Below are 22,461 nucleotides of genomic sequence, written 5' to 3' on the forward strand. Positions count from 1 at the left end.
GTGCAGCAACAAGGACCCAACTCAGCCAAAAAAAAAAAAAAAAAAAGATACATGCACCCCTGTGTTCATAGATAGCAGCACTGTTCACAATAGCTAAAACATGGAAACAACCTAAATGTCCATTGACAGATGACTGGATAAGGAAGATGTGGTACATATATACAATAGAATACTACTCAGCCATAAAAAGGAATGAAATAATGCCATTTGCAGCAACATGGATGTAACCAGAAATTACCATACTAAGTGAAGTAAGTCAGAAAGAGAAAGACAAATACCATATGATATCACTTACATGTGGAATCTAAAATTTGGCACAAATGAACCTATCTACAAAACAGAAACTGACTCATAGACACAGAGAACAGACTTGTGGTTGCTGAGGGGGAGGTGGGAGGGAGAGGGATGGACTGGGAGTTTGGGGTTGGTAGATGCAAACTATTACATTTAGGATGGATAAACAACAAGGTCCTAATGTAGAGCACAGGGAACTATATTGAATACCCTGTGATAAACCATAATGAAAAAGAATATAAAAAAAGCATGTCTCGGGCTTCCCTGGTGGTGTAGTGGTTGAAAGTCCACCTGCCAATGCAGGGGACACGGGTTTGTGCCCTGGTCCGGGAAGATTCCCACATGCCGCGGAGCGGCTGGGCCCGTGAGCCATGGCCACTGGGCTTGCGCGTCTGGAGCCTGTGCTCCGCAACGGGAGAGGCCACAACAGTGAGAGGTCCGCGTACCACCAAAAAAAAAAAAGCATGTCTCTATGTGTATAACTGAGTCACTCTGCTGTACAGGAGACTGGCACAACATTGTAAATCAACTATACTATAATAAAAAAAGATTTAAAAAAATTAAAAAAGGGAAAATTTTTACCAAGGACCTATTATGTACCAAGCACTATGATAGATACTGGGAAAATAAAAATGACCATGGCAATCACACAACATTTCTCTTAGAAGAGGGCAGACTAAGGGTATGTTTATTCCTTCATTTCTAAAATGCTATCCCAAAAGATGGTAAAGTAATAAAAAAGGGAGTGAGAGCTCTGGGAGTGAGATTTCAGAGAACTTGAGAATTTGATATATTTGCAGAAATGAGAAAGAGGTTAAAATTGGGTTGTAGAGAAACCAACCATAGTCCAGAAGGGCACAGTAGAAGACTATGATAGAGGTGGGAATTATTTACCCCAGTGGAGCCCTGAGGGGATTTCAAGCTCCGCGTTGTCAGTACTGAGGCAGGAGTAGGAAACAAGGGCAGAGAACAGGGTGACCAGACTGTTCACACACCAGCTCTGTCAGTGGGACTTTTCCTCCCCCCACCAGACTTATCACCTAAGCATTAACTAATGTCACCTACTACTCTTCAAAGAAAATAAAAATCTGAGTATGGAAGGTTACGAACTTTAGTGTAAGCACTGGCATCCCTCTCATTTGAGGAAGGTGTAGGGTAGAGCCTGGTCTGCCTGCCTGCTTTCCACCCACAGGCCCTGAGCAAAGTCTGGCAGTTCTCTCCCCACATTCACAGCTCACAGCTCCCTTCCAATCAGGGGAAAGGATGCTGAGTAACAGAAGCTACACAAGGGCAGAAAAAACCTTACAAGCTACTGATATTAAGTACTAAGGCCTTGCATTCATCGGTATGACTAAATAATCAAAAATTAACAGACAATGAAAAAATCCACAGCACAAAAGAAATGGAACAAAATAAATAAGCAGAATTGAGGCCAGAAGAAGCAACTTAAATACAATTCTAATTTGTACTGTATCTACAAATTAAAAATAGATTGCTATAAAAAGGCAGAATCAGAACAAAGAAACATTCTTAGAAATTAAAAATATGATTCTGGAAAAACATATAAATGACAACAATAAAAAATGAGAACACAGGAACAGTTAGATAAAATTCAGGATATATTTCCAAGAATGAAGTATAAAAAGTTAAAAAATGAAAAACACAAGAGAAAAGTTAGAGATATATAGGATCAATTTAGAGAGTTTAAAGTCTGTTTAAAATACGTTCCAGAAATAAGGAAGAAAAACAAATTACCAGAGTTAAAGAAAGACATTAATTCAAATTGACAATGCCCACTGAAGGCCAAGGAGGACAAATTTAAAAGGCCCATGCCTTGATACCTTCTAGTGAAATTTCAGAACTCAAAGGATAAAAAGATCCTTAAAGTTTACAGAGGGAAAAACAAATGATCAACAAATCGGAGTTAGACTGAAATCAGACTTTTCATTGGCAACACTGGATGCTAAAATACAACAGAGCAATACCTTCTAAGTTCAAAGGAAAAGTAATTTTGTACCTAAAATTCTATTACTGTACAAACTACAAATACTGTGAGGGCAAAATACTTTTCAGTTATGCATATACTTGGAAATTTTCCCTCCCACATAATCTTTCCAAATAAAGAAAAAAATAACTTGAGAGTGTGCACCAGGCAAAACAAAAAGGAATCAAAGGTAGAGGGAAAAAAAAAAAAAGAAAAAGGTAGAGGGAGACATGGGCTCTCAGAAATATTGGATCTAACTCAGGAACACAGTGAAAAGATTAAAATAAGCAATTATAGGGATTCCAAGGAGAAAGTCTTCAGGAAGAAAGTAGATGCATTAGATAAGCTGTATGATTAAGATACTGGATGTCTTTCATAAATAATATGAGTGAAAGAATATGCTACTTCTGTCAACTGAAAAAAAAAAAAAAAAGCAACATAGAAATGTCAGAGGAAAAGAGGCTATAGTAAGAAAGTTATGGTCCAAATAGGAAAAAAATTAAAATGAGGCATGATTTTCAGCAACTGCTGACAAGAGGAAGAAAAGAAAATCCATTTGACACTGACTCTTGTAACCTTCTCTTTCAAGGAGCAAGGTTTAATTGTCATAAGATTACATTTTTCACCCTAATCATATGAGCTGTCCCTGAATGATATTTATACAAATGTAATCTTATTGTATTCATTTTCTATCGCTATTTAACAAAGTACTACAAATTTAGCAGTATAAAACAATTGATTCAACTTTGTTGTACAACAGAAACTAACACAGTATTGTGAAGCAATTACACTCCAATAAAGATCTATTTAAAAAATAAAAAGGAAAAAAAAAACCCCACACATTTACTATCTCACAGTTTCTGTGGGTCAGGTGTGCAGGCACAGTCTAGCTGGTCCTCTGCAAGGCCACAATCAAGGGGTCAGCCAGACAGTTCCAGTCAGGAAGCATGACTGGGGAAGAATATGTTGCCAGGCTCACCTGGGTTGCTGGCAGAAATCATTTGGCAGAATTTGCTTGCCGCTCTAGACTAAGTGCCCAGCTTCTTTTTGGCTGTTGGCTGAAGGCCACCCTCAGCGCCTAGAGGTCATCCTCAGTACCCTGATTTGTGAGCTTCCTAACATGGTTGTTTATTTCTTACTTCATCAAACTGGTGAGGAGGGTCTCTAGAGTAAGTCTGGGAACAAGACGGGGTCTTACAAAATGTAATATAATCATGGAGTGACATCCTATCACCTTTGCCACATTTTATTGATGAGAAGCAAACCAAAGGCTCAGCCCACACTCAAGGGGAAAGGATTACACAAAGGCTGGAACACTAGGAGGTAGACACCATGGTGGGGGAGGGTCACCTTAGACTTTGTCTGTTACAATTATAAAGGCTGATTATTTTTTTCTCTTAATTTAGATTTATCAAGTGTTGAAACTTATTTGCTTCTGATCCAAACATTTTTCATTTTGCAACTTACTTTTTGTGTATATATAAATTATTTTATTTTTTTAAATTTATTTAAAAAATTTTTATTGGAGTATACTTGCTTTACAATGTTGTATTAGTTTCCACTGTACAACAAAGTGAATCAGCTATACGTATACACATATCCCCTCCTTTTCGGATTTCCTTCTCATTTAGGTCACCATAGAGCATCGAGGAGAGTTCTCTGTGCTATACAGTAAGTTCTCATTAGTTACCTATTTTATACATAGTATCAGTAGTGTATATATGTCAATCCCACTCTCGCAATTCATGTTGTCCCCTTCCTTCCCCCTTGGTATCCATACATTTGTTCTCTACGTCTGTGTCTCTAGTTCTGCTTTGCAAATAAGATCATCTATACCTATAAGCGCTGATCATTAATTTAACATTTTTAGAGACTTCTGCCTTTGACCATAAGAGTAAATGATAGCAAACTTACCCTTACACTATAACAAGAATAGAGAAATATATGAGAAAATGTTTTAGATATGAGAAAATAGGCAGCACAGGGCTGTGATCCCTGAAGAAAAGGAAACAAATGATGTGAGTCCTATAATCACCTGGACTTTATTTGGAAACACTTTCTAAACTGCTGCACCAGAAGAGGAAACTAAGTAGAACGCAGCAATTTCAATGATTTGAGGAGACAAAGACTGTCGCTGGATGCTGAAATGGCTGGAATTTGCAAGGGAGAGTACTGGAAAGGAAGAAACTAATAGAGAAAGAACTCTAGAAATGTGCATAGGGGTTTCCTAGAATCTTTGGTTGAATACTAAATTGCACACGCACAGGGAAACCCCATGAGTCCAGGCAGGGAGGCTGTAAACTGAATGATCCTTGGAATTCATGCAGGACAGGGAGATAGTCCAGTTCCAACTACACAGACAGTAGAGATTATTGAATATCTGGGCATTTATTAGAGACCCCAGAAGAGTCACACCTTAAACTAGTGAAGGCTACTCTAGGGCCAATCTAATAAAGCTTAAAAAATAAGACTTGAAGGGATCAAGCTGATCTGTAGTAACCTATCTGTCTGCCAAAGCAAACTCAAAAACTCTTTAAAGGAAGCCATCAAAATCCAGATGTATAACCCCTTCTCTTGAGTATAGGCAGATCTGTGAATATGACGGGAGATGTGGTAGCCACTCCTTTAATTGGGTTGTATCATATGACAAAGGTGAGAGGACTGACTACCTTATATTGCATAAGACCCTCCATAGCAGCTGACTGGAGAGAGATTCTCGTGTTGCCTTTGAAGAAGCTGCCATGTCGTGAGAAGGTCATGAGGCTAGGACTTGGGGTTAGCCTGTAGGAGCTGAGAGTGATCTAGCTGACAGCAGCAGAAAAAATGGGGACTTCAGTCCTATAACCACAAGGAACAGAATTCTGCCAACTAATGAACTTGGAAGATCTTGGGTGTCACATGAGGTCACAGCCCCAGCCAGCATCTTGATTTCAGCCTGGTAAGTCCCTGAGTAGAGGACCCAGCTCTAACCCATGCCTAAACTTCCAACCTACAGAACTGTGGGATAGTAAATGAATATTGGTTTAGGCCACTAAGTTTGTGGTAATTTGTTACACACCAACAGAAAACTAATATGCTTGGAAAGAAGACAATAGTGTCTGCTCTTACCACTTCCCTCAGCTGGAATTTCTAGTCTATGCAATATTTATCAATCAAGGTGAAACAAAACCTATTTCACTGTTATAAATGATGAAAAATAGCCCTTAAGTATATGAAATGATGTTCAACTTCACACGATTAAAAAACTGAAATTTAAAGTACATTGAGATACAATTTCTAACATACCAGGTTGGTAAAAATTAAAAAGTGTAACATTCTGTTGTGGAGGCTATGGGGCAACTGGCCCTCTCATGTATTGTTAGTGGGAATGAAAATAAGTACAATCTTTTTGGAAGGCAATTCGATAGTATCCAACAAAACAACGGTATCCAACAACACATAGGTGTGTACCTTTTGACCCAGCAATTCTACTTTTCGAAATTTACCCTCAAGACACATTTCCAACAGTACAAAAATACATATCCACAAGGTTATTCCTAAAGCATAGTCTATAATTACAAAATACTGGAAACAAACTCAATGTCCATACAACAGGAATGGGGTTAAATAAACTGTAGTACATCCACATAATAGTCTACAACAATGAAACAGAATAATTAAGATTTCTATGAACTAACGTGGAGTGATTGTCAGGATATTTTGTTAAGTGAAAAAACTGAAGTGCAGAAGATCACCTAAGTATGATACCTTTAAAGCAACAAACAAGGGTAAATTAAAAAAGAAAAAAATCTCTACTCAATAGTTCAAAAGAAACACAGGAAGGGCATAGATAGGAATGGGATGGAAAGGATACAGAGAATTATGATAGAAGGGAACGACATTTTTCTGAGGAGAGCTTTTTGTATAGTCTTACCTTTTAAAACCATGTTAATATCTCATATTCTTAAAAAAATCACAAGGATGGGAGGAGAAACACTAACACTGAATACAAACAAAACAAATAAACTGACCTGAATTTCAAATGAATAATGTTACTACACTGAAGAGGATATAAAAAGAACTAACCAAAATAACTTTTGAACACAGTATTTGGGCTTTATGCCTTTAGGCTTAAGACGAGAACTCTAAATTGAACTGAATTAGTAGGTCTTTTCTTTTCAGAGGCATGGGTTAGCAATTTTGAAACCACTTTCTTTTCACTATAGGATTGAACAGTTAAGTAACTTGTTATTGTTGATAATGGGAGCCAGGTTACACATTGTCACTGAGAAGGGAGTTAAAATATGGAAAGAGGTTAGGATAGAAAAGAACGAACTACAGGATATTGGGTTGGAATTGGAGATATCAGTATGAACTCATGGATTTTAAGGAGGCTGATTCTAGGCCAGAAGCAGAGAAACTTTAAGATGAAGGTGAACATCTTGTGTGCTAAGAAATAAGGAAGCACTCAAAGAATGCTAGGGACATGTCAAAAGGGCACAGGAGCCACCTTGAAGTAGTTCCCATTGGCTAAATCTGGGACAATCTGAATATTACAATAAAAAGTGATAGTAGGATTCTAACCTACTGAATACAGAATGATTTCTGAGTCCATATTGATACAGATGGCCTGGATCTGTTATTACTCATATAATTCCATCATTGCTTCCACATTTATTAGTTGGCTTTCAACTGTAAGGATGAACTTATCCTTTTCCCCTATATTTCTTGTTTATTAAAAAATAGACAGTAAAGTATTCAGGGGAAAAGGGCTTATCTGTAACTTGCTCTTACAACAGTTCAGAAAAAAATCACATACAGAAACACAAAGAGAAAAAGGAGAAAGCAAACATAGTAAGATTTTAATATTTGGAGAATGTGAGAAAGACATTTAGGATTTCTCTGAACTATTCTTATAACTTTTCTGTAAGTTTGAAATTATGTTAAAATAAAAAATTTAAGAAAAAGCTATATGTACGAAGGTGTTCATTATAGCATTATTTGTAACAGTGAAAACTTCATTCATTTAATAATTACTGGGTATCTTACACTCTACGTAGTGTGCTGGACACGAGGAATACAATAGCGAACAAGCAAGACCAGTCACGTGGCTTAGAGTCACGTGGCTTAGAGACTGAGAGGTTTCCTGGGATGTAATATTTGCAGGGCTCAAACTGCAAGAGTTGGTCACCCTCGGTTGAACTTAACCATGATGGTAACATATGGAAATGGTTATGAAATTACAGTACAACCATTTGATATAAGGGCAAGAGTAGAAAAGTAAAAACTATAATAACAGAGGAAGATACTTATTATTAGATGTTAAGCTAAAAATAAAGGATACAGTATAAATACTATTAGAATCGTACATCTATGTACATATAAAAACAGATATAAAGACAAAATAAAAATAGTACTCATGGTGATTGTGTCTTTCCTATTTGAATTTCCTATGTTAAATATTTTAATGATTAAAGAAAAATTTCATTCCAAAAGTTACTAACATTTCAGAAAACTGTCATAATTAAATCTAAACAAATGGGCCAAGTAATTGAGTTTAAGAAAATCTGACTAGGCAGTTAAGATCACCAAAAAATAAAAAAAATTTTAGCTAGTTTTGAGCATGTATATCTTCTTAAAATTACCTTCTGCCTCAGATTTGTGCCATTTTTTTAAGAAATCTGCAAAGCTATTGCTCTTAATGCCTGAACCATTAGGAATTTTTTTTTGGCAAAAGATGGGTATCTTTAAACCTAATGTAATATGACTTATGATTTGTTTGGAAGGTAAAGTACACAATTTACCAGCCAGTGGCAGTCAGGGTAGACAGTAAGTTCCTCAAAGACAGGAATTTCATGTTCCTGGTGCCCAACACAGCGGCAACCAATCACGAACAGTTTGCTTTTTAAGCTGAGGTGCTGAATACTATACACTCTTGAACAGAGGTTTTTAATTTGCCTCTAAGGCATCCAGAAATGGCAAGGCTTGGTAAGGTGGGGACTGATGAGGTTTGTGATTTATAAACCTCCTTGTAATCTTACTAAAAATTGTGAGTATGTCTACTTTGTGAGGGGAAAAGTTTATAGCTGTCACCAAAGTTTCAAAGAGGTCAAAGACCCAAAAGAGGTCAAAAGTACTGTTCTGAATAAACAAACAATATTATGAAATTTTCTAATGACTTAGAAATTTAGTAACTACATAAAGCCATTTATTCAATTTTTATATCATGGTTAGGTCACTTAAAATATGAGTGAAAAAAACCAAATTCCCCAACTCTAGGTTAAATTTCAGCTTGAATATGAAAGATCAAAAATCTATCCAATGATTTACTAGCATATGTCGACCTGGTGAATAATTACAGAATGTCTTCTGCTTCAGGTATCACTAGATAACTTCTGATGACAACACTAATTTGTTTTAGATGTATTTGGAAAATGTGCCACGTAAAGGGAAAACATTTATTTATTCATTTTATTGTGAATGTGCCAAGCACTGATATTTCAAAAGGAATATTCAGATCTTTTGAGAAGTACAAGGTCTACTGGAAAAGAGAGAAGTATAAAATATAATTGTTTATAATATAGGCAGGTAGAAACAAATAGTTTCCTGAAGAAGCTAAAGAGTATATCCAAGAAGAGTTAATATCTAAGCTGGAGTAGTTTCATCACTAACAGAAAGAAGTGGAGGCTGGGATGGACAACATTTTACGCTATGGGCATGTTTACAAAGGTAGTAGGAATCCTCTTTTGTGTTGAGGATGGGATGGAGAAAAGACTAGTGAAAGATAAGGTCCAGGCTGGATATAGTCTATGAATTCATGATACATTTGGACGTTTTCCTGATTGCAAAAAGCTGCAGCTATTGAATGTTTTTAAGGAGAGGAGGAGTTAATTGAAAAAAAGTAACTCTGGGACTTCCCTGGTGGTCCAGTGGTTAAGACTCCATGCTTCTACTGCAGGGGGTGTGAGTTCAATCCCTGGATGGGGAACTAAGATCCTGCATGCCGTGCAGTGCGGCCAAAAAAAAAAAAAAAAAAGTAACTCAGGAAGCAACGTAGAAGGCAGACTAATGTGGGAAAAAAAAAGATAAAATCTTTATGTGAAAGTATTCTTTCTGGAAAAATGTATTATGCCTGATTTCTTTTTAGAGTTCAGGTTTTCATATATAACTTTTTTTAAAAAAGCAATACATATTTTTAGTTAAAACCTTAATTTACAATTTAATGGCAGATTCTCATAGAAACTTAGCATGGGCCTATCATTTGCCTAACAGCTGCACCGCCTGGCTGCTGCTTACCTGTAACAGAGAGATTAGTTACCGCAGCACTGGTTAAAGGAAGGACTGGATTGACTGTGAGGGTAGTTGCTGCGCTGCTTGTCACAAGGCTTGGCGTGGTTGCCACCTAGAGGTCAGAAGTGAAAATATGCAGAAGCATTTAAAAATCAAAAATTAAAAATTTAAGTCCATATTGTAGATTTATGTTTCCTATAAAATTTTTAAAATTCCAGATACAATAGAATAAAATAAAAGGGGCTAAAAAGAAGTGATTTTATTAATTACTCTTTGATCTTGGAATTGAGAAAACTGGCTTATGTTGAAAGGTTCCTTTTGAATAGATGGTTTTTCACTGATGTTTACTAATGGCTTTGCCCAAGTTTTAAAAAGAAATTAATAAAAACAAATTTCCATATTTCAATAGTGTTTAGCAAGACAGAAATATTATACCAGTTATAAACTTAATCTAAACAAGAAAACTATTCAAGGAGATCATGGGATCTGGGGTTCTTGCATTGCTTCTATTTTCAACTATGTGGGGACAAGACTGTCTTGGTTTTGTTTTTAATGAAATGATATTAAGGAAAGAATGTAAAACAAATTTTTAAAAACTGACAGTTTGTTTTTGAAATAAGATAAATATTTCTACATTTTTGTAAGAAACACTGCCTTCCTTCTATCCTTCCCTCCTTCTAGAATAAATCCAAAACACAAAATAGTCACCTACATAAAACAAAACTGTACCTAATGACTATCTTTTTTATAACTACTATCTCATGAACTTTATGATTAAAGCCTCACCATTTAACAACCATAGGCTTCACTTAATAAACTAGTAAGTGCTATTAATGATGACCTTAGTTTGAAAAGCCTGCCAGTATAGAATACTATTCAAATAAATTAAAAATCAATTAACAAGAAAGTATCAGAAATGCAAACTCAACAATATTCCCATCTTTGGAATCCTGGTTGGAAATGTGGCATCATATTTACAGTTGTCCTAAAGATCAAGGGAGTCACATGACCACTATATGTCCCTTCAGTCTAGGAATACTTTACTCAGTGAGGTTATAAATAAAAGGCCCACATGTTTGTGAAAATCTGAGACAATTGTTTTAATACAAGTTCAGAGCTAAAGGTTATCTGGGAATTTATTGTCACTTAATCATGTATGTGTAAGTTTAATAAATTGAGCTTTAGAAGCCAACATGAATAAAGTGCAACTAAAGATTTTTTTAGATAACTGGAATTAGCCGCAAATTTACTCCCAGTTACAGAGTAACCTAATAAACTACATCAGAGAAGAGAATAATAGAACTGCAGAGAAACAGGAAAGGATTAAAACTGTTTCCTTTAAAAAAGAAAGATCAGTAAGTTCTTGGGTTAATAATGACAAGACATTTAATTACTTTTGTAACATTTAAAATATAAATTTATATATCTTTTTTCAACATGAATATACACAATAAATTCCTATAATGAAATAAATTCATTTGATAGGGTATTTGTAAAATTGTAAAAATTAACCCTTGAGCATGCCTCCCTATTTTTCATCCTTACCAGTGAGGTCGGGCTGGGGAAAATTGCTTTGATAGGTGAGCTGCTGGTCCCACCACTGCTCGGTGGGTTGATTCTTTTTTCTTTCTGGCGGCGGTTACAAAACCAAACACGTATCACCTCCTTTTCCATATTAAGTTGATCAGCAATCATGGTGATCTCTTCCGAGGTAGGCTTTTGATTCTGAAGAGGGAAAAAAAAAAATCACCTTTTGGAAAAACTTTTTAAACTACTGACATAACCATGTCATTAAATGAATAAACAAATGGGGAGGAGGAACAATAAGAGAATGAAATTGGGATATACAAGGCCATATTATTCCACTTTTAACAAAGAACTTCTACAGACAGACATTCTAATGAACATGTATTCATTAAATGCAGTCATGTTAACTTAGAATAAGTTATTATTGAATATTTATATATTTTTTATTTTAAGGGCAATTAATCGTGAATGAAACCAATACCTTATTTATTAGTGGGAATTTAAGAACTTCCCCAGTGCTTCATGCACATAATCTCACTTGGACAATGTGAGGCAGGCCATAAGCCTGTGGGGCACGAAAGGCAGTTATTTTACAGATAAAGGGACTTCAGCTTAGGAAACCACGTAACTTGACCAATCACACAGTTCATAAGTGGCAGAGCAGATAAAGACTCCTGTTTCAACGCTCCTTCCTTGGTGCTCAAGGCTTTTCTGCATTAGAGAAGTCAAAATTTTGTTGGAAGCTTTGATTGTGATATTCTCTGGTACCAGAAAAACAAACAAACAAACAAAAAAAACCACACCAAAGACCTGTTGAAATAACTTGAACTCTATAGCTCATCAAGGCCTTCAGTGTTCTGGTTCCAAACACTACAGTTTAGCCAAACCAAACTACTTGTGTTTCCCCTGATATATGTCATGGCTTTTCTCTCTGGATGCCTCTGCTGGAAGCGCTTTCCCCTCACCTCTCCCTACCTGTGGAATTCCTATGTCTCCTACAGCTGCTGCCTGCCTCTCTCACTTTGAGTGCTCACATGGATCTCTAAGCCTGGTCTCTCCTGAACCCTGTGGCACTCTGGTTTTGTTTCCTTATGTTCAGTAACTTACTTGTTCTCATTGTCTCCAATACGTTTATAAGCATCCATTAGGGCTGAAGCTTATAAGTCCATATTTTATGGTCTACGGCAGCGGTCCCCAACCTTTATGGCACCAGGGGCCAGCTTCATGGAAGACAATCTCTCCACGGACAGGGGTGGAGGGTGTGTGTGTGTGTGCGTGTGTGTGGATGGCTCAGGTGGTGATGCAAACGATGGGGAGCGGCAGGTGAAGCTTTGCTCACTCGACCGCCACTCACCTCCTGCTGTGCGGCCTGGTTCCTAACAGGGAACCAGGGACCTCTGGGGACGCCTGGTCTACGGCACTTAACAATAGTATTATACAGACAATCCTATGTATATGAAAAGTAAAAACCTCACTAACCTCCAAGAAACTCTTCTCTAAGGCCACACGGATGTTGGTCTCTATGCTGGTGCGTTTCTTCCTCCTACGGTTCAAGCCCTCAATTCCCATCCCTGGAGAATTCAGGGCACTTGGGCTGGAGAGAGCCGAATCAGATGAGAGGTTCTCTGTAAGAAAGAAGAAAACACATAAATCAAATCAGCTGAGCATGATTCATGCACACAATACATGTATTAACAACAACAATAAAACTGACCAAAGTATTTTAGGCTAAAAGCAAGTATGAAAGGTTTTCATAACCTACATTAAAATATTGTTCACTACCATGGATCTTTCTGCTGTTCTTATTGGCATTCTTTGTCTCAGGATGGTTGACCATACTGTCATTGCTATTCTTTGATTCGTTTCTGAGAAAGCAGAAGTTTACTATTCCTATCCTTACTCTCAGCTCTACCTCTTCTGAGTTCTGCTCTTATGTTTTGGTTTTGTTTGCTTATTTATTTATTAGCTCTAGGGATAAAAGAAAGAAAGCTTTTTGGAAATTATCAAATGTTTAACATTTATCTTGCAAATGACCTCTCATTTTATTTCACTGGTATTCCTCCCCTTCCCCACAAACCAAACAAATAATGAAACATTTCTAAACTATTTAAACTTTAAACAAGGTTCTGTCATTTAACAGTTTAATGACCCTGAGCATGTTACAGACATCTCTGAGTTTCCTTCCACTCTCTATATAAAATGAGATGGAGGGGGCAGACCAGTGGTTCTCACCTGTGGAACTCAGAAAGATTCCAGATGCTGAGGCCATACCCAGAACTACGAAATCAAGACTGTCCAAGGTTGTGAGTTACAGGTTTGTCTTTTCCAAAGACCTGAATTTTGTTCATATCTACGATGAGAACCATAGTCTAGGGGATCTCTAGGGTTTCTTACAGCTCTCATAGTCTATGATTCCGTGACTCAAAATTCAAAATTTCCAAAGGGAAACTTCAGCACAAAACACATTAAGTTAAAACTAACAGCTCAATTTGTGTATAAAATTGGTGGTCATTTTTTAAAAATTGAAGTATAGTTGATTTACAATATTGTGTTAGTTTCACGTATACAGCAAAGTGATTCAGTTACATATATTTTTTCAGATTATATTCCATTATAGGCTATTATAAGATATTGAATATAATTCCCTGTGCAATACAGCAGATCCTTGTTGCTTATCTATTTTATGTATACTAGTAGTTTGCATTTATTAAACTCATACTCCTAATATGTCTCTCCCTCCCTCTCCCATTTTGGTAACCGTAAGTTTGTTTCTATGTCTGAGTCTGTTTCTAAATGTATACAGACTCATTTGTATTATCTTTTAGATTCCAAATATAAGTGATATCATATAGTACATGTCTTTGACTTACTAAATTTAATATTCTCTAGGTCCCCTCTTCAACTTCCTTCAACTGTCTCTCACCCTGGGCTCAAATACAAGAAATATTCCAAAGCTAAAAATTATTGCTGATTATGTACCTTGTAATTACTAGCCTACTTAAATGAATTAGTTCTCTGATTTATGTAGTCATAATTTATATTGATCCTCCAAAGATTGTGAGCGTCAAGGTTCTGTAGTACCAATAATGTAATAAGAAATATAAACCCCAATTAATAAAACAATCCCTCCTATACAATTTCAATGAACAATGAGGAAATGTTTTATGCATTCACCCACCTGCATCATTTAGCCACTTCTCCAAAAGTGGCTTTAACTTGCACATGTTCTTAAAGCTGAGGTTCAAGGCTTCAAAACGAGAGATGGTAGTTTGGCTGAAGTCATTTCCATACAGTTTACCCATAGCGAGCCCAACATCGCCCTGCAGAGTAATACAGAAGAGGAGAGGGGAGAGAAAGAGGGAGAAACGATTCATCTAATGTTATGGTCTTCACTTGAGGGTGCTGCTTCAATAACTGTTCCAGACAAAGAACCAACAATCATTCCATTTACTGGGTCCTACAAAAACATCCATTCCTAAGCTGAGCACGGTATTCCAGTGAGGACTCTGTTAGTTAGGTCTTGACTGTGACAACATTCAAAACTGTTCCATATTCCCTCCATCTTGAATCTCTTCTTGCTACCTTATGTAATAATTGAGATATCAAGTGTTTCTACTAACTCTCAAAAGGTAGTGCTGAAATTCTACCAAGTCCCTTAATTGATGCAACCAAAGTGATCTAAGTAATCTTTAAAAATCAGTTAACCTGTATCACCTACAGGGTTAATAGATGTAACTGTCTGGATAACCTTAGGTATTTCTGAACTAACCAAACTTCCCATAAATCACTTTAAAATTTAGAAATAATGCCTCATTCTTTTATTTTTTTCCTGTAAAGCATTTCTGGAAGCAGTGAAAAAAATCTCCTTTCCACCCTTAGTTTGGATTTCAAAGTTTGTTACAAAAACCAGGTATTCTAAAAAGACTACTTTTGTAACCATTATAGAGATAGAAATTCACAGCAGAGAGGTTTGACCCATTTAGTCAAACCTTTATGGGCACTGGAAACTTGGTAACCTTACAGCAATAGAACAATGATCCCCTGAATATATTACAAAAAATATCTTTCTCTATAAGCCTATAACCTTTGAAATGTATAGAGTGCTTTTCCTCCAGCTGAATCTCTCTTGTTAAAGCTGAAAAAGGCATATCTGAATAGTTATTGTATATATAGATAACAGAAGCTCATGGGGTGGAAATAATTCACGCTCTCATTTCAGTTTGTTCAGTGACAGGACAGAAAAGCAACATTTCTGGTCCGAAATACGGCATAGCTAATTCCACTAGAGACAGCCAACTCCCAACTATCCCGACAACACTCATTTTGAATTAGGATTATCCCAGTCCTTTGATTTCTCTCCCCTACAATCCATCTTTTGGATAGTACATTGTTTATTAGCACCTGCATTAGGGGTTAGTCAGGGAAAAGAAAACATTTCTTTTTAAACTCCAATTTCTTACTGGGGAGCAACTTCTGATAAAAAGTTTAATAGAGGAGAAATGTTAGAACTGTAAGATAAAATGAGACATTGAGAATACCTGAACTCCAACTGATCTATATTCTAATCTTTCCCATAGGATAGATGGGCATTTAAATAACCACCAGCCACATGTGGTTATTTAAATTTAAATTAATTCAAAATCAGATAAATTAAAAATTTAGTTCCTTAGCACTACTAGCCACCTTTCAAGTACTCAACAGCCACATGTGGATAGTGGCTATTGTACTGGATGGCACAAATACAGAACATTTCCATCATCACAGAAAGTTTTACTGACACCTCTAAATATACTATCTCACAGAAGTAGAGCAAAAGTAGACTGCTTATTGATTTCCTTCCAATTGTAGTAAAACCCAAAGAACCAGGACAGTGTGAGTAGAGCATAAGTGTTATCCATTATCTCTATATACAAATATATCTATAAATATATTTATAGATTTTATCTACAGCGTTATCTCTATACATTTATTAAAGCTGACTTCATTTAGTGAACAAATATTCACTAGGTGCCTACTGCATGTCAGGCATTAAACTATGCTTTGTGTGTCACATATATTCATGTCTTGGTCACTTTATTTGTTTAGATTACAGCTTCCTAGAAAACTAAGGCCAACTAAACCCTGTAACTCTTTGAAGGTAAGACCTGCTGTAGAAGTCAGATGGTAATAAATGTTTTCTGACATTATAATTGCATAATTCACTAAAAATTGTTCACAAACTTCTGTAATACCTTTCTATGAAAAGTAACAATAATGACAATATAAAAAAATGAAATACCTATTCAAAAATCACATCAAAATAAGAAACAATGCCTTCAGTTGGTGGCTGGAAATAAAGCTAGGCCATCAAGTAACTAAAACTATAGCAATAAATGACAAATCCACTTAACTGAGATTTATAATACAATTGTACTTCACACTTAAAGGATTTCATTGACTAAAAATCAACAGGTACCTCAGTTAATATACTAATTTTCACTAATTTGATATAAGCTTGGTTTAGTGCTTTTATAACTCACAACCATCTTAGGTTCTCCCCCTCACAAAAGTAAATGTTTGAATTAGTTGACTCATACCTAATCTGAACTATATTATATCCCTAATCTGAACTATACTGTATCTGAACTATATTACATGTATATATTTTAAAAAGCAAAGGAAAAAAGAAACAAAGACTGGGATTAGGATATAATTAATGTATCACATGTGATGGATGGTGTTAGACTATGGCATGCCTTCTAATTATGTAATGACATCTACAGTAATCCTTAATAACCAATTATAAAGTTAGAAAACAACTACTGTTTAAAACACCTAATAACATGTATATTTACTCAGAGAACAGAGATTTGTTTGTTTGTTTGTTTCAACTAATGACTGGAATGTCTAACTTACCCTCTGTGTGTGTGTATAAATAAATTAGATACAAAGCAATGTTTAAAAAACTATAGTTGAGGTATCTGACTTTAAAAAAAAGGTTGATCTTCCCATTCTGCACCAGTAATTATGTGCCTTAGTCCACACAGTCAAGGCCTGTGAAATGTTGCCACTGCTAAAGTCAAAGTCATTTTGAAAAATAAGGAAGAGCTGTGCCAAATAATAGAATAAAACCATACAGCAGAACACCAGACCATAGGGAAGCTCTTTTATAGAAAAAGGAGAGAGAGAGAGAGAGAAAGAGCAACAACCCTGGCAGTATGTTGGGTCAAATGCCACAAAAAGGCAAACCACTATCTGGGTAAAAGTTAAAGATTTTTAAAGGCCTTAACACCCCTGACATATCACTCAGGCAACAATCTCCTAGGAAACGTAAGAGTATGCTGTGCTAATAGCCTAAGAGCTGAAGCATTGCTAAACATGCCAACCTTTTACTTATTTAAGCTTATTAATTTACCCCTATTGATCTAGTTCTATCTTTTAGCTTTTTTTTTTTGAAAACAAGCCACATGGTTTAGATGTTTAAAAAGTACTAAAATCTTTCTGAATTGTAATTTGTTCCTTCACAACTGAGACTCCTCACAAATATAAGTGCATTTTCTCTAAAATTACATCTATTAAAAAAAAACATTTTATGTTCTCAATAAATAGTTTCTTTGAGCAAAAATAAATTACCAAAGAAATATAAGGAATAAAAGTCTGTTCTTAAAAACACAGGGATGTCATTTTGGAGGAGCCCAGTGACCGCACTAGGCTCACTAGTGAGTAGGTGGCACACTACTGTACTTTCAACATAAAATAATTTGGATAGTATTTAAGTGGTGGCTTAAATTTCAAACAGTAATTATATTCTCTGCGAAAAAACCATCATGTTTCTCCTGATTCCATTAAAATGCCCAATCCAATCTATACTTCAGTAATTTTATTTCACCTAATGATCCTATATCATTTTACATAAATGTCATTCAGTTTAATTCTTTTCCTGCTTTAAAAAGTATTACTTGTGACAGGTTAATTAAAGAGTGAGTCAGTAGGAGTGCTTGGGCAAAAACCCATATACCCCAACACCTGTTTAAACCATTAAGCTTATTATACTTTAAAAGCCGTCTGCTAGGTGACATTTTAAAAAATTAATTTGGAATTTTCATCTTCAACAGATTCCCATTTGATGAATCAGTCTCAGTTCGGGCTTATTTTGTGTGTGTGTGTGTGTGTGTGTGTGTGTGTGTGTGTTTCCACCACCCCTTTCTCTCTTCCAAAAAATGGTTTTAAACAAGTCTTTCAAACATTTCCCCTTTCAGCTACTATAAAAGATCTTGTAATCTTTACTTCGCTCAATCTTACACATATGTAGCACGAAGGTCTAGAACCAGATGTTTTTCAAATAACAAAGCCCTCAGTATAGTTATATCATCCTCCAACATAATCTTTTAAATTCTCACCATGTATTGGTATTATTCTAATTTCAGAGGCCTGTGTTCTGAGAGAAATCTTAACGATTTTAACCTAACAATAAATTATAAATTTATAAATGAATACATACGATGAAAGTCTAAACTTATAAATGCAGAAAATGGCTAACAACAAGTTACAGTCTAAAACTGAAAAAGAAGGCTGAGAAATATATTGTTCCTTAGAAGTCTCTTTGGACATGGAAAGCAAATATTTGGACCCAGCCAAGGAGGGAAATCTAAGTTAAAGGTGGGTTCATCTTACCTGAGTGAATCCAAGTTTGATTCGTCTTTGTTTGAAGGTCTTGGCAAATTGCTCAAGCTCCTCAAGGTCACTGGGCTCCTCCAAGCTGGGAGTATCAATTCGCTTTGGTGTTGACTGGCTCTGTGGAAGTGTCTGAATTGGGGTTGCTGCTATTGTGCGTGTTGGGGTGGCTGGCTGCTAGAGAAGGAACAAAAGAATAAGAACAAACATACACCAAGATATTTAAGTTTATATCTGGAATGGCTGCAAGTAAACAATTTAAGGAAATGGCTGTATTCAAGAACTATGAAGACCATGTGTCACTGTAGAAGGTACAACATAATACCCAGTGAGAAAAGCAGAGTGTGATGCTATATACACTACAGTTACAGTTAAGGTTAAACATGTAAGTCTATGGAAAAGACTTGAATACACAAAAATGAAATCCATTGTCTTTGGGTTTTCAAATGGCTTGAATACATGCATCTCATGCCATTTAATAAATCAGTCTTTATTTTTAAGAATCTATATCATAATAAACATGCCACTTAAACTATAAGTTTCAAAACAGCAGAGACCATACCCATCTTATCACTATCATATCTCCAACTTGTAACACAATATTATAAAAAACATATAAGATTATTAAAACTATTTTAAGGGGGAAAAGTAAATCACCCACAGTTTAAATAACAATAGCTTCACTTCAGTCTACTTGTTCAAGTTTTCATCCATAGAGCTACATTTTTTATGCTGTTTTTAATTTGTTGCACTAAATTTAATCTGTAAATGTTTCTCACAAATTACAATTTTCAAATTTCTACTAACAAGGCATACATCCCACAGATCGGAGTAATTTTTAAAATATGATCAATACATTGGAATGGACCATAGGGCATAAAATCGAAGAGTAAACTTTTTTTATTTAATTGAGGTATGACTGACATACAAAAAAGTTGTACACGTATAATGTATACATCTTGATGAGTTTGAAGATAAATAAACATCCATGAATATATACCATCACCATATACAATGCCCTAAATTTATCCATTACCCCTAAAAGTTTTCATCCTCCCTCAGATCTACGTTCTTAACCTTAACTGTAATTATGGTAACATAATTTTATACTCTGCTTTTCTCACTTAACATTATGTTTTAATTTTTTTCCCTATGTTGTTTCAATCATCGTAATTATCATTTTCAAAGGCTGACTGAAAGGCAATATTATCATAATTTATTTAACAATTTCTTCATTGCTAGGCACTTTTTCATTTGTTTTCACTAACAGGTAACACCACAATGAAAAACTCTTGTGCATACAGTTCTTTTTTCCACCTTTGTAATTAGTTCTTTGAGATAAATTTACAAAGGATTTTCTATAACTGGATAAAGAGTTCACCATAAACAATTTCATGGCTTTTGGTATACATCATACATAATGCTGGTTCTCACTATACCATGTTCTCCACATGATTTGTTTTAGCAGTTTTAAAAAATGTTTTGCTAACCCAGGGAGTAAATTGTACTTTGCTGTTTCCTTAATTCATATTTCTCTTATTACTTAAAGCCAAATTTTCCCCACATGTTATTATCTGTATTTCGTTTCATGTGAATTGAACTTACATCTGTAACCCATTTGTAATGACATCCTTATTCTCACCCTTATCCTTAAAGAGCTCAATCAAATGTTATAGATAAAGCCTTTGTCTGTTGTATTAATACAAGTAATTTTCCCAATCTGCTTTTTTCCTTTTATTTTTCAGTGTACATAAGTCTTAAATTATAATTTGGGTGAACTTTTGTTTTTTTCCTTTCTAATATCTTCTGTTGCTTCAAATCTGAGAAAGCTTTCACTTATTTCTAACTTGGATAAAATTCCTTTTAATATTCTGCTAGCTTCTTCTATGTCTTTTAAAATATTTAATTATTGAAATCCATCTAAAGTTTATTTGCAGACATGAGGGTATAATCTATTTTTTTTTTAAAGAAAATATTAAATCTCCTTATTACACAAACACAAGGCTACACTGTTTTACTCACAACCCCTGAGTAGAACCCACCCTTCTGAGTATTCACTACTGGGACGTGCTGCCCTGACTCTGCATCGTAACTGCTCAGTTAACCCTTCCTGTGAACAGAAACCCAGGTGAGAGATTATAGGACAAGATTACAGATGAAGTCCATGGCTATGTGCTTTTCTCTTGTAATTTAAATGGGTCATATACCCCTAACTCTGACCCCATTAGTAATATGCTTTCTCCAACTGAACTAACTGGCCCTGAAAACTGCACAAGAGGAATTACACAGGCCTACACCTCGGGTAAGCTCCTCTCTATCATCCTGCTTCAATGAAGACAACAAAATTTATCTCTCTGGCATGTTGACAGTGAGAAAACTTTAATATGACCATCTGGAGGAGCCCAAAACTGTACCAACCATACTAGAGTCCTATGTGGTTGTAACTTCCCACTGAAACTGGTTGATAAGTAGAGGTGAGTCTCAACTATCAGATGGTTGCTTCATTTCTAGGCTTGAAGTAGGCCCGTTCTCAAATAATATAGGACTAAAAATAGCCTGGGTATCTTTTGGTGGGGTGGTTACACATAAGTTACCCCAACTCCAGAAACCTCAGGCTGGACTGGGCCAGAGCTAGAAATAGTAGAGTAAAAGTCAGTGAGCAGGAGTCCGGATGAAGCTACAACAGCCCTGCCACTGTTTACAAAGCTCATAGGACAGGAAGGAATTGCTGGTATAGGCTTTTTTCCAACATCATTTTTATAATTCAGCTTATTCACAGTTAAGTGCACCATTTAAAAGTGTACAGTTTGATGTGTTTTGACAACTATATAGTCATATAACTGCTACCACAATTAAGATTCAGAAAATTTCCATCACCCCCAAAAGTTTCATTGTGTCCTTTGCTGCCAATCCCCACCCCTAGCCCCCATCCCCTGGCAACCACTGACATGATTTCTGTCCCTATAGTTTTGTCTGCTGTAAAATGCCATATAAATTGAATCACAGAGTATACAGTCTTTTATGTTTGGCTTCTTTCACTTAGCATAATGCCTCTGAAATTCATACATGACGTTGAATGTATCAGAAGTACATTTCCTTCTATGGCTGAGTAGCATTCCATCATATAGATATGCCAAAATTCATGTTATCTATTCACCAGCTGATGAATGTTTAGGCTGTTTCCACTTTGGGGTGATTACAAATAAAACTGCTATGAACAGTCAGTCACACACAGGTCTTTGTGTGGACAAATGCATTCACTTCTACGAGTAGAACTGCTGAGTCATAAGGTACATGTATATTTAACTTTATAAGAAACTGCCAAGATGTTTTCCAAAGTGTCTGTACCAATTTGCAACCCCACAGGCAATATATAAGAGCTGTAGTTGCTTTATATTCTCATCAACACTTGGTATTATTATAGTCTTTTTAATTTTGCCCATTCTAATGGGTGTGTAGTGATATTTCTTTTGCATTTTCCTGATGACTAATAATTTTGAGCATCTTTTCATATGCTTATTGGGTATTTACGTGCCTTCTTTGGTGAAGTATCTTCAAATATTTTGCATACACTCCCTTTTAAAAAAAACCACGTTGTCTTATTGAGTTGTATGAGTTCTTTATATATTCTGGATACAAGTCTTTTATTAGATAAAAGTTTTAAGAATATTTTCTTCCAGTCTGTGGCTTTTCTTTTTGTTTTTTCAACAGAAGCTTTTAATTTTTATGAAATT

At 35.6% G+C, this 22,461-nt stretch overlaps 1 protein-coding gene across 10 annotated transcripts in view; it reads right to left on the reverse strand.

Annotated features, from left to right (window-relative positions):
* The window catches only part of POU2F1 (POU class 2 homeobox 1), a 186,334-nt gene that overhangs the window by 26,251 nt on the left and 137,622 nt on the right, over nt 1–22,461 (reverse strand). For 6 of the 10 annotated variants that reach the window (XR_003794286.1, XR_003794287.1, XM_029227159.1 and 3 more), the window contains exons 9-13: nt 18,728–18,904; nt 14,253–14,394; nt 12,554–12,699; nt 11,093–11,272; nt 9,554–9,659 (exon numbers count right to left, since the gene is read on the reverse strand). Coding sequence is in view for 8 of the 10 variants with exons in the window: in XM_029227159.1 (XP_029082992.1) it covers nt 9,554–9,659; nt 11,093–11,272; nt 12,554–12,699; nt 14,253–14,394; nt 18,728–18,904 (751 nt within the window). In the remaining 2 variants the exon portion in view is untranslated. The remainder of the gene's footprint in view (nt 1–9,553; nt 9,660–11,092; nt 11,273–12,553; nt 12,700–14,252; nt 14,395–18,727; nt 18,905–22,461) is intronic. The other 4 variants (XM_029227160.1, XM_029227152.1, XM_029227157.1 and 1 more) reach the window with 1 other exon arrangement.

The sequence above is a fragment of the Monodon monoceros genome, unplaced genomic scaffold (genome assembly GCF_005190385.1).
Source record: "Monodon monoceros isolate NGI ecotype Baffin Bay Population unplaced genomic scaffold, NGI_Narwhal_1 Super_Scaffold_18, whole genome shotgun sequence".
NCBI classification, from domain to species: Eukaryota; Metazoa; Chordata; class Mammalia; order Artiodactyla; family Monodontidae; genus Monodon; species Monodon monoceros.